The sequence below is a fragment of the Plectropomus leopardus genome, chromosome 2, assembly GCF_008729295.1.
Source record: "Plectropomus leopardus isolate mb chromosome 2, YSFRI_Pleo_2.0, whole genome shotgun sequence".
Lineage (NCBI taxonomy): Eukaryota > Metazoa > Chordata > Actinopteri > Perciformes > Serranidae > Plectropomus > Plectropomus leopardus.
In genome coordinates, this window is record NC_056464.1 from 24,226,585 (window position 1) to 24,238,796 (window position 12,212).

Genomic DNA, 12,212 nt, shown 5'->3' on the forward strand with positions numbered 1-12,212 from the left:
ACTCTCCCCTTTCTCAATTACCTCGAGTTTTTCTACATTTAAAAAAATTGTCCACACACAGGTCATTAAAAGCCAAAACAAGAAGAAAAAAACATGACATTACACAAACAATTGCAAATTTTTCTTTTATTGCAAATTTAGGATTACAATGAAGGATAAAATTAACGGTATGGTAAAATACATGTTTTTGATGCCATCAATGATAAAAAGCCATGCATATTATTCAACGATTAACAATTTAGTGACTGCAATGAGAAAATAACAGTGAATATGTTGGCATTTTACAGTACAAGCCATTACAGTACAACTGTGTATATATATTACAGCATTATATAAAAATAGTAAATCAGGGTAGAACAATTTGTGGTAATTCTACCACATATTCCCATATTGATAGAAAAGGTCAGCTTAGAAAGTATAGCCGGGTCCTACTTACTTTATCTAAATACACATACACACAAGCCATGGGTTATAAAAAAGTAAGAAAGATTATGAATTCTCTCCCAAAAGACATCATTCTCTCATACTCACACTGCACTGGGCACTTTCAAACTTTTCCTGAGCTCCTAAACTCTCCACAAATTGGGGCAAATAATCTCTGCTAGCCAAATTGCAGCCCTTAACGTAGGAGTTACAATTATTGCAAAATGGTGGGAAAAGATGACAATGAAATGCACTCTCTGAATTAAGTTCCTTTCTGTCCAACTTACAAATCATCAAATGCTCATAACTGCCATCCTATGTGATGGGTCTCAGTGTTAGGCATTCTTTAAAATGACAAACATTCATCAGAACCACAGTATCATTTGCACTTAGAGCTGTCCGTTCTTCCTTTTCCTTTAAACATGCTGTGTCTTTTTATTTGCCGCATTGCCGTTGCAGCCCCTTCTCTCTGAGCCTTCTCTTGTCTTGACTTTCATCACTTTCCTATCTCTTGCCATTTTAAGCTCTGTGTTTTCCCCCAAAAAATCCTCTTGCTTATGAAATATCTTTGGTTTCCATCCTTTCCTGTCTCAAGAGGCATTTCATGACCACCATGTTACACCTTTTCCACACCACTGCTTATTCCAATTGTGTAGGACCTGTCATCTTTTATTCCTGTCTTCCATCCTCTCTTTCATTTCTCTCCTCATTTCCTGGTGTTGACTAGTCTCTCTATCAGGGCTCTACGTGTCCTCTGTACCTCCTCTCCCAGCCTTTCAATCTCCGCTTTCAAGCGCTCGTTCTGCTCCGTCAACTCCTGTACCTTCCTCTCGTTCTCCTGCTCTCGTTCTTTGCGACTCTTTTTGGCAGATGAGTAGGATGAGGATGTGTGCTGCGTGGAGGAGGCGATTGAGGACAAGGCACTGTTGGCCCTCTCGCTGGTGGTCCTCTTGCGTTTTCCCAGGCGGGAGGACGGGTAGACGGAGGGAGAAGAGACAGGTGAGGAGGGGGAAGAGCAAATTTGAGATGGCGACTGGGAGGCTGAGGAGGAGCAGGAGGGAGAATCGGGGACACAGGGCAGTTCCTCCTCGCTGGCTGAGGGAGAAGCAGGATGGACGCTGTTAGCTTGGTGGTGCTGATGGTGATGGTAATAATAGCCGCCGCTGATCACCGCTCCGCTCGGATCCACCATTCCCACTCCTCCTTCACTCAGCAACTCGAAAAACTCCGGAGGCAGCAGATCACTGCCGCCTCCTGTCGAGCCATCTCCACTTCTGCCGCTCTCGGCCTCCGCTCGCCGCTCTTCTGCAACAGCCGGACTCATGCAGGAGGAGGAGGAAGAGGAGGATGATGATGAGGTGTGATGCAGAGGCTGGGTGTTGTGGATCTCCTCTGTTGCCCTCTGGACACCCTCGCCCCACGTCTGGCCTCCGTCAGTCAGCCACGTCAGAGAACAACTCTCCAGAACATCCAGAAACTCCGGCTCTTTCTACAAACACAAAACGGAAACGTCAACGCCCGTCAAAGCAGGTCAAATATCACAGTATGAGTTCACTTCACGTAATTTAGTGCGTAGTTAAAAACAGCAAAACAAACCTAAAAAAGAAAAATGAAAACGAAAATATAAAGGATGAAAAACACTAGCCATTTGATTCTTCAAGCTACTGACCTCGGTGCATGTGGGGGCACGTGCCAGTTTTGCCCCTCCCGTGTCAGAGCCCAGAATATCCTGCAGGTCCTCATACCACGCCTCCAACTCTGCACCACACAACGGCCCCACGCCAGGGGGGTACGGCGGGGGCAGGTGTAGCCACTCGGCAGTCATCTCGCCAGTCAGTCGCAACACACAGGTACTCGGCCACACGGTTCACACTGGACCTGAGGGAGGAGTGGCCAGATGCAGGGGGGGTTGGGAAAATGAGAGCGATGAAGGGAGAAGTACAGCCCGTTAAATGACAGACAAGTCACAGAAACTCCGCCTTGTTAGTTTTTTACTGTTCTGAAACTGGTAGAGTTATAGTCTGTAGGTATACAGTGATAAAAGATGGCATGTATCATTACTTAATAGTGCAAGAAGACCTTATCTATGTCGTTGCAACATAATGAAAAAATCTAGATCAAAGTACAGTATATTGTGTAACCAACTTGTGAAACGGAAAAACAGTGACACTAAGTGAGGAAATGACTGTACTGCACAATTTAAAAAGAAGAAAGAAAAACATTTAATCTGAATATTTAAAATCTTTATGAAGAAATTTGATAACCAATACAAAATTTATATTAAAATGAGAAAACTGACTGAATCAAAATCTTTACAAACATGCAGCACTCAATATGTCAAATGTAAGAATTTACCTTTAGAAAGTCTCTGTTAATCAAGTCTGCCAATTTGTTGGCGATAACTTGTCCCAACAATTCTGAAAGAAACAAAATTATAGGTTAGTCTTAGAAAATAAAGAAATGTTTCTTCTAATGGCTGAAATTTGCTGAGACTTCATAATCAAAGTGATGATTTGCACAAATACAGAGCAAGCTTGGTCAAGGAATAAAATGTGCCTTAATTAAACACGGATGGCTGTTTTGGAGAATGATGAATTACAATAATAATAAAAGAAATATTTTGTCAATATTTGTTAAAATGATTATCAAGAAAGGAGAAAAATAAAATTCCTGTCACTTCATTCTTGTAAACAAAGACCAAAATGTTCTCTATTGCGCCCCCTGCTTTCTACGGCCCTAAAAACACGTTGAGGATCGATAAACAAGTGGTTAAAAACGACGAGTAGATCCCTTTATTTTGATCTCTCCAGCTCTGACAGTCAGGTCCACTTCTTTAATTAATTGCTTAAAGCTGTCCAAAACAAAAAAATATTAAAATAAAACCACCATAATGACTATATTTTGACTGCAGACGAAGCTTGTAGCTACATTTTCATATAAAAAATAAGATTTCTGCTTAACTCATTTGATGTGCAATTATGAAAAATAAATAAAACATACCGAAATAGATGTGGCATAGACAGTTATGTGAATTGAAGTACAAAAGCGATAAAGAATAAATAAATCCACTTAAACTTGATACCAAATGTTACACTTCCTGTGTGAGCACAGACTTTTAACCATAGGTTTGGTAAATTTTAAAAAAACCAACTATTTCCTGATACAATTATTTTAAATTCAATTTTATATTTTGTTTTTTTTAGTTGGGCTACATGTCCACTGTAAGCCAAGACAATTACGTCATGGAAATGTAAGTCCAGCAGGAGGAAAGGGCGAAACAAAAGGAAACGTACACACAGAGGAAAACACAGGGTTGGAAAAAATTAATTTACAATATAAACATCTATTAATTTAGTGGTAAACAGTAGTAATAAGCTGGTGTGTTAAAAGTGTGAAAAAACAAATGTAGCTGTCAAAAAATGAAAAGCCGATCGAGTCAACAGCTCCACCAATTACTGTCAGACGTCACACGGAGTAACGTTAAGCTAGTGTCATTTAATTCAAATGAAATGACACTGTGAATAATTCAAAGCAGGATGTCGTAGCTACAAAATTCACAAAATAAATTCAAGTTAAACGCTCAAACCCTTCTTTAAAAAAAACAAAACTTCCGTACAAGCTTTGACAACTTGTCAGACACAAGCAGACAACACTTACAAACAACTCCATGTAAATTGTGATGGATTAAGACAACTGTTATTCTAAAAATGGCACTGGGATATCTGCCAAAAACATGCTTTTTTTCCCTTTCCAGTACAGCAGACCACTTCAAGTTAAGTAGCCGTTACTCGCCGAAAGACCGAAAAACATCGACTACAGTGGCAAAAACTATCGACAAGAACCGCCACTTACCCTTTTTCTTCTATTCGCTCGCCTTCTCGACTGTCTTGAACTCGAATGTGGATGTTTTAGTAAAAATTGGTGATAGCTCATGTTAACCATTGTTCAGTCTGGACGTCTGAATGTGATTTTTCGGAAACTCCCGGCGGTGTTTATATTGAGGGAGAGGCCAACCGAACTATGCATGGGAAGGTAGTTTCATCGCAACCTAGCCCGAGCGACGTTCACTGACGTTCTGATCGTCCAATCAGGAGCGCGGAGTTAAGATCTTTCCCTTAACGACATCCAATAGAGTAGCCCAAAAGCAGCGCTCGGGCGGGGTTTGGTGTCGTCTTCGCCGCTGGTTCTCTCTCCAGCCTGTATAGTTTGTACGAGCAGCAATTGTGATGCAGTCATAAGACGGCCAGGACGAATTTGGGGCGTATGGGAGTCACATGAAAGGAATGATGCAATGCTTGGCAACCAATTTCTAGCTGGGGATAACACCAGCAGAATCAGAACATGTTTTATTAAACAGTGTTGGCTCTAACTAAAATCTAAAAATATACATATATGCATGGATATCTAATGTCGAAGAATTGTTTGTTTCCGGAACACAAAAGCTGAATCGATTTTTCTCACGAATTGTTTTATCGTATTTAAAAAAAAAAAAAAAAATGTAGCGCATTGAGCGCTTTCTTGTTGTTTTATTATATTCATTGTGTTGCGTTTGTTTCCACTGGACTTTTGATTACAGGTCTTAAGTTTGTCGCCGACACTGACATTATTAACACACCCCCTTTACTCCATAATCCACGAGGGAGAAAGTAATAACCGGCCACCCCCTCGGAACAACACGTTTCTCCCGGTGTGATTCTGCTGGACGTCTTTTATTTGCCCGGTGTTTCTAAAATGCCGCAGACCAGACTTTAAGCACACACGTGGTGTCATATTCTCATTCATTTCATACCGCGCGCTCTGCTGCAGTTTCGCGAGATATCATAACACACGCCCGGCCGGTGGAGCGTCTGTGGCGCGAGCTGAGCGCTGCTGGGTGTGATCCTACAGCACACTGTCCCCCCTCATAGTGTCCGAGGATATTTTCAGCTGTTAGTGATGAAATTCAGCAGGATCCTTTATAAATCCGAGATAAAAAAAATTTTTAAAAAAACTTTTATTACATGTTTACTCTGATAGGTGTGTTATCATTCGTTATTTGACCGATTATTATTGATTTATTTGACTCTTTTTTATTATAAATTACCATAATAAAAGACTGAATTTAACAAGCTGGCTCATCACACTAAAACAGCAATTTAACAGTCATGTTATGATAGATAATAGCTCATAAAAAACACCACTAAACAACACAGACACGCTCTGCAATATGGTGTTTATTCAGATATAGATCAACTTTAGTCCCTATTGTGTCACATTTGCCCATATAAATAACTTATTGTTGATCATATTGTGAAAATGATTGCACTATTTATAGGGTTTAAGCCGACATTTAAGTTTTTTAAAACATGTTGTCTCTTTACGTACATAAATAGCCCATGACATATGGGTCAACATAAATTTATTTGAAAACATCAAGCCTTGTAACACGGTGATAAAGTCGTATAAACTAAGACTGACCATCATGCATACAATAATACTCATTTCCTAAAAATGTATATTAAAATAGGCTAATATGAGTTTAAAACCACAAAGTTCAACAAGGTCACGATCTAAGACACACAAGGAGCCAGACAGTCAGTGTTATCCTTTTCATTTCAGTGTTGGACGGTGACCATTAATAACGTAAACAACGGCGACATCATCATCAACAACAACAAAAAGTGACATCAAAACAAAACCACGTTTCATCATGTTGCACTCCTGATGCGCGCTCTTCACCCCGCTCCTGACACTTTCTGCCCTAATCCCAAACTCAGCACACACAAACTGTTTCTCCATGCACGGCGCCACGTGCACGGGCTCAACATGCACAGCCCCATAGCAACAGCGCCAAGTAGCGAATAGAAAGCTCAAATACTGTCTCTAGGACCCGGGTTAAAGCGCTGCAGGAAGCACCGTGAACACGTCACGACTTGAGTGGCTGTTGCTGAGTAGTTCAGCATACTTTCTCTACACCCCTCCCTCTCCACCCCTGCCGTCTGTTTATTTTGTCAGTCCCGTCGTCTGTGTTGTATTCATTATAAAACACTGTTTACAACCCCAGATCTGGGTTGCCTCTTTTTCTGTTTTGCAACTTAGTCTGACAGTGATTTTCCCTCTTTTTTTGATTGATTGTCGTTTTAATTTATAATTAAAAAAAAGAAAACAAAAACAAAAATACAGCGTGTTCTAAATGAGATATATTATTTATCCTCTTTTCTGTTATTCTCTGATGACACTGAGCAGACAGAGTGTAAACAAGCGCTCCAAGCTGATAACTGTCTGGTCATGTGGATCAGCTTTTAGATGAGATTTAGACATTACTGGTGGTGGTATTTGGAGACATCAGTTGCTATGGTGTCTCTGTAATGTTTTACTCGCTGTCGCCTAATCTCACAAAATACCCCTTTGTCTGCCTAGTCATATAAACTGAATATATTTTTCATATGTACATTTTTTTGCTTAATCTCTACACAGCTGTCATATATTACATTATATATTTGTAAACAAGCAAAACAAAACAAGAAAGTCCACTTGCGTCCAAATTAATTTTCTGGATTGTGATAACACAACAGTGTGATGTATGTATATCTATTATAAACAGACAATGTAAAACAACCAACATTTACCATTTAATGAAGAAAAAAAGATTAAATTTAAAAATAGTTTTCAAATGTGGATGAAGGAATTTATTTTTCTTATTTGCCTGCTTTTTGTGGTGCTGCCACATTGATTTAGAACATATGCTGGTGTTTAGAAATTAAACCAACAATCCGTGATGGGGGACAAAAAATTCACTTGATGGAAACATTTTTTTAACTTGACAATGGGGATGGTTTATATTTGGAGTTTTTATCAATTTTCGGCTATTGTTTTCTTTTGTTTTACAGACAGAAAGAGTCTGGGGAATTTTCCAGCCAACCACACCACACTCCCTTGTCTCTGTCCTGTGCCCTTGGTCAAGGCTCCACACCCTGTTCCCCCTCACACACACACACACACACACACACACACACACACACACACACACACACACACACACACACACACACACACCAGCTGTCGGAATCCTTCCCCTCTCTGATCTGAACTGAGACCAACTGATACAGCTGTTAACACGTACTGGTGATACAGTAAATCCTTTTTTTCTGTCTCTCTCTTGGCTCGCTTTTTCTCATTGTGTGTATCAACTCGTTCACGGCGTCCCAGACAAACAGCAGAGAGACCTCCTCAACTTATCAGACGTTCTGGTCGAATGGTGAAAACTGAGGAAGAAATTATCTTTAAAAACAACAGCAACTTTGGTTGTTTGTGTTGATTAAATGTCATTTTAAACTTGAATGAGGCAGAGATACAGTACATGGCTGAGATTTCAAGGCAAAATAAATGGGATATTTTGCCAACAATTATTACTAACATTGCTTTATCTTTAAACAGTGTGTCAAATTTAGGGGCATTTATCTCAGTGACGATTGCAGATTGCAACCAGCTGAAACTTTTTCCGTTTAGATTTCCTTCAGCGTTCAGCAGATCTTTATCAGAGGCTGAAAGATCCGGGCATTTAATCCATCAAAAATAACTCCATTCATTTCAGTTTTATTTATAAAGCTCAATATCATTATCCACAATTTGCCTCAGAGGGCAGTAGTGGGAGCAAAATTATCCGCAGAGGTCTCTTCCTCTCCAAAATAAATGGGCCCAGTGATTTAAATCCGTAAAAACACTGAACACAAAAGCAGTTTCACATTAAAAAAAAAAATAAAAAAATAAAAAAGAGTGTTGTTTCAACACTGCAAATAGTGGAGGGGCTTCTACCTATGCTGGCCAATACAAAACGCAATTGGCCCAATGTGTAGCCAGTGTTTGGTTTGTCCATTTTGGGCTACTGCAGAAACATGGCGGCCTCGTGGACGAGGACCTGCTCCCTATATAGATATAAAAGACTCATTCTAAGGCACCAAAAACATGATTAATCTTATTTTCAGGTGATTATACACTAAAGAAAACATACTTATTATTTTATACTCTATTTCTGCCAATATATCCCCTTAAATCTGACACACTGGACCTTTAATCTTTAAGCCCCCATTGTTACTACATTCATCTCTTTTGCCAATGCCCATCTCAGCCAAGGCCAATATTGCACCTCTCTATTGTCTCCTGATGCCCATTAATCAACTAATTTGCATTTTATCTCCTCAGAAGGTCCCCAATCTATCATCCTGCGGTACAGATAAGATGTCCAGCATTCCCAGGAAGCAGAAAACAACTACTTCAAGTTTATTTATGAGAGTTTTTAAGTTATCCACTCAATCCCATCTAGTCCCGTCCTGATTTAACAGCTAAATGTCACATCCAATTCCTGAGATTTCTGTGTTTGGAGCTTTAGAGACGACTTTGCGGGCAATCTTGTTAGTGCGTTAAAACCCTGTTTACATCTGCGCCTCACCCCTCTTTACACAACTCTTTTCCTCATTCGCTATGAGCCTCTCATTCTGCCCCACAACGGTGTTCATCCCACTTTACTCCGCTTACCTCCGCCCATTTCTTCAGTCTGCCTCACCACACGCTGCTCACCTGTCCAGACCCATTCAGGGAAGATTGACAAACTGATGCAGAGGCCCTTGTGTGATTTGCTCTCTCTTCTCTGTAGCTTATTGTCAGTTTTTTTTTCTGCCTCTATTTTTTTAAAACCATTTTTACTATTTTTGGTCAGAATAGAGGAGATATCAGTGTTATTGAGTGCTCTACTGTAAAGTTAATTGATTTGAATTTTGTTAAATATTTGATTACACAGCAGCAATGTAATCAATACTGTACAGAACAGAATGAGCATGTGCTATTGTCAATATTTAAACTGTTACCACAGCCTTGATTTCTTCATTTCTTGGCACCGACATATGTGTCAAAGATGAGACGTAAGAAAAAAGGCAAAGCTAAAACCCACAAGCCCCAGCAAGAGACTGTAGGGCATTAAACTTTAAAAGCCTGTCTGAACAGGTGGGTATACTGGCAGTGAGACAAACACACTCCAGGCTTTTACTCCATCTTTTTCTTCCTCTCGTCTTAGTTTTCCCCATATCAGCACCAGAAACAGATTTGGGAGCAATTGGTGCAGCCTGCAGCCTCCTCTGTGCTCAGCTGCTCTGTGCTGCCTGAGGACTTCAATATTTACTTTGTCCAGTGGAGGACGGGGCGGCGTGGGCTGCTGACATATATAAGCACCTGCAATTTGACTGAAGAGTCAAGAATGACTGGAGCTTAAATGTCACGAAAAGCCCTCCAAGAATCTTTCTTTGGGTTTATATGCCACTGTTAAAACTGTCCATTTTCGATAGAGGCTCTGTTTTTTTCCATTCAGTCAGAGCTGGCCCTAGACTTTTGGGGGCCCAAAATAGATTTGGTTCAAGGGCTTCACCTACTGTAACGTGCATGGCTTGGCTGAACATTTCACGGTTATTATTTACCACATGAAGTGGATCCATATTGCTCAGTACACCCAGCTAATCAACATTTCATTCCTTTTATCCTCGTTCATATTCAGACCCACACAGAGAGGTAATAGTCGAAAAAAAAAAAGTGATACTTAACAGCATTTTGGGTTGACCTCTTGGCAATCATCAGTTTATAATTGTGTATAATGATTCTTAACAGATGGGGCTACGTGGACTGACCCAGTCCAGTAGGCCCAAAATAGACGGACAAATGCAGTACAACATGATATACAGTACACGGTATGTCTCTGTGCTCAACTGGGGCATTCCCTTCTAAGTTGGAGCTCTGGATCTTATTCCCTGCGAGTCACACTTGATATGTCCTCCCCCTCCATTAGGAGAAACAGAAAGCCACTCAGCACTTAATCGTTCTCCGAAATGAAAAAAAAAAAAGTAATACAGGCAATAAGATGCAGCTAAAGGAAGAATCCACAGGCGCAGAAACAAAGATTTATTACATGTTGTGAGCCACATTAACCAGAGGCACACGTTTCCAAAAAGGCTTTTATCCAGCTGAAGAGGATTATATAGAAAGACATTTGAGTGATCAGGAAACTGACCTCTGCACTACATGTTTCTGTTGGCAACCCGGTAAACAATTAACACACTTGTGGTGGCTTGCAGCGGCTGTTACTTAACTCACATGAGCCGCTGTGTTTGGATGAGTCATCAGAAACACCTGATCCTTGCCCGACCATATGTTACCTGTCTGGGCCGCTGTCACTAATACAAACAGTCACCTGACGTCATGAGCTGACTTTTGGTTTTAGTGCTTTTGTAATGCTGGATGGATTTGAAGTTGACCTCAGAGAAATTCACTGAGTGCGTTGTGTTAGTTACACTGTGTACTTTTGAATGCAGTTTTCCCATAGTAGGCAGTGTTGGATGAACTAAAATTAGCTCTTTCTAACCAGTTTGAATCCAGTTGGTCAAGAATGTCAACTTACTCTTCTTTAAGGGATTACCAATGTAAATAAAAACTATTGCTGTATTGTTGATTTAACACAGCGTGTCTACATTAGACACTTAAAGTTAATGCTTTTTAAGACCCTTTCAAGATCATTTTTAAATACATTTAAGAGTGTAAGAGTTTAATTTTTAAGTATTACAGGTAGGTATGAAGGTAAGTAGTATATATGTAATCCTATGCATAGGTAGGGTTTATGTAGGAATCCAACAAGTAAGTCCAAGTCCAAAGACAGTATTAAAGTGTGTGGACTTTCACACAGACAAACTTGACACTGGCTGAGGCGTGCTCCTTCACTATCACAAAAGAGGTGTTGTTTGGATCCAAGAACATATTGTAATCAAAACAAAACCAGAGAGGCTGGACTTGTACTTTGCTTTTGGACAAATTAATCACAAACAAAGAATACCAAAGCAAACTGTTTTGAAACAAAAAAATAAAAGTCCTTTAAATAAATGGGCTTTGTGCCTGCATTTTTTCAACAGCAGCATTCATCAGGGCGTGTAGAGAAGAGTGGCAGCTCACAGATATAAGAGACTGCTGTCAGCTGCCAGGCAATCAGAGCAGAGCTGTTTAATTGTCACAGGTGCAGTCAATAAACTGAGTGTGCACAATCAGGTCAACCCCAACAGGGCATTTTAAAGACCAGCTGCAAATGCGTAAAAATATTCCCAAACGGTCATGCAGATAATAATTACTTTCTGAAATACCCATATAGTTGTTGTTTTTTCCACAGAAATTTGACAGGACATAAATATGTTTATGTATAGCGGAGTAATCAGCACTTCTGGAGTCTGTTGGGTATAATGTCTTTGAAAGCTGAATGCAAAGAGAGTGTGACCTTTTTATTAGATGCTATGCTGCCACCTAGTGTTTATACCCGGGCATAACAATTCCTTATGACAAACAACCACAAAGGAGTATTTTTTTTTAGATATTAAAAAAATGAATATCTTTAAGTGAACCAAATTAGAATTTAATCAGGAAAGCAAATATCATTTTCCAATTTTTCACCTTTCCATACATTGTGTTTAACTTGATGAAGTATCATGGCTTTATTTTGTATTTTGACGAGCAGTTGGTGACTCATAACCAAGAATGTGTATGTAACCTTGCATCATCCCCTGAATGTACCTGATAGTTTTTTGTTCAGGAACGTGTGAGGACATGTCCACATGCTCTTTAACAGTGGTTAGCAACCTTTTTACTTAAGGGACCCTGTTTCTATTATCAAGTATTCTATTATTATTATTATTATTATTATTATTATTATTTATTATTATTATTCCTAACAACTAATAAACTGGGCAGTTAACCCCAATTGGACTTCTTGTGAATATTGCATCAGA

General features: G+C 39.7%; 1 protein-coding gene across 1 annotated transcript; it reads right to left on the reverse strand.

The window, feature by feature from the left end:
- Nucleotides 1–111: 111 nt before the first annotated feature.
- Nucleotides 112–4,392, reverse strand: ddit3 (DNA-damage-inducible transcript 3). The gene is made up of 4 exons (XM_042506713.1): nucleotides 4,276–4,392; nucleotides 2,779–2,840; nucleotides 2,093–2,301; nucleotides 112–1,912 (listed from the first exon to the last, which is right to left on the reverse strand). Exons 3-4 carry the CDS (start codon nucleotides 2,246–2,248, stop codon nucleotides 1,130–1,132), a joined length of 939 nt encoding a protein of 312 aa, XP_042362647.1. The 5' UTR covers nucleotides 2,249–2,301; nucleotides 2,779–2,840; nucleotides 4,276–4,392; the 3' UTR covers nucleotides 112–1,129.
- Between the last annotated feature and the right edge of the window lie 7,820 nt (nucleotides 4,393–12,212).

What these genes read in the sequence shown, in the direction of transcription:
- ddit3 (XM_042506713.1), bottom strand. Translation starts at nt 2,248, where the DNA reads ATGACTGCCGAGTGGCTACACCTGCCCCCGCCGTACCCCCCTGGCGTG. An exon ending in GTGCCCCCACATGCACCGAG is followed by an intron (nt 1,913 to 2,092) that starts GTCAGTAGCTTG and finishes TTGTGTTTGTAG; the next exon opens with AAAGAGCCGGAGTTTCTGGA.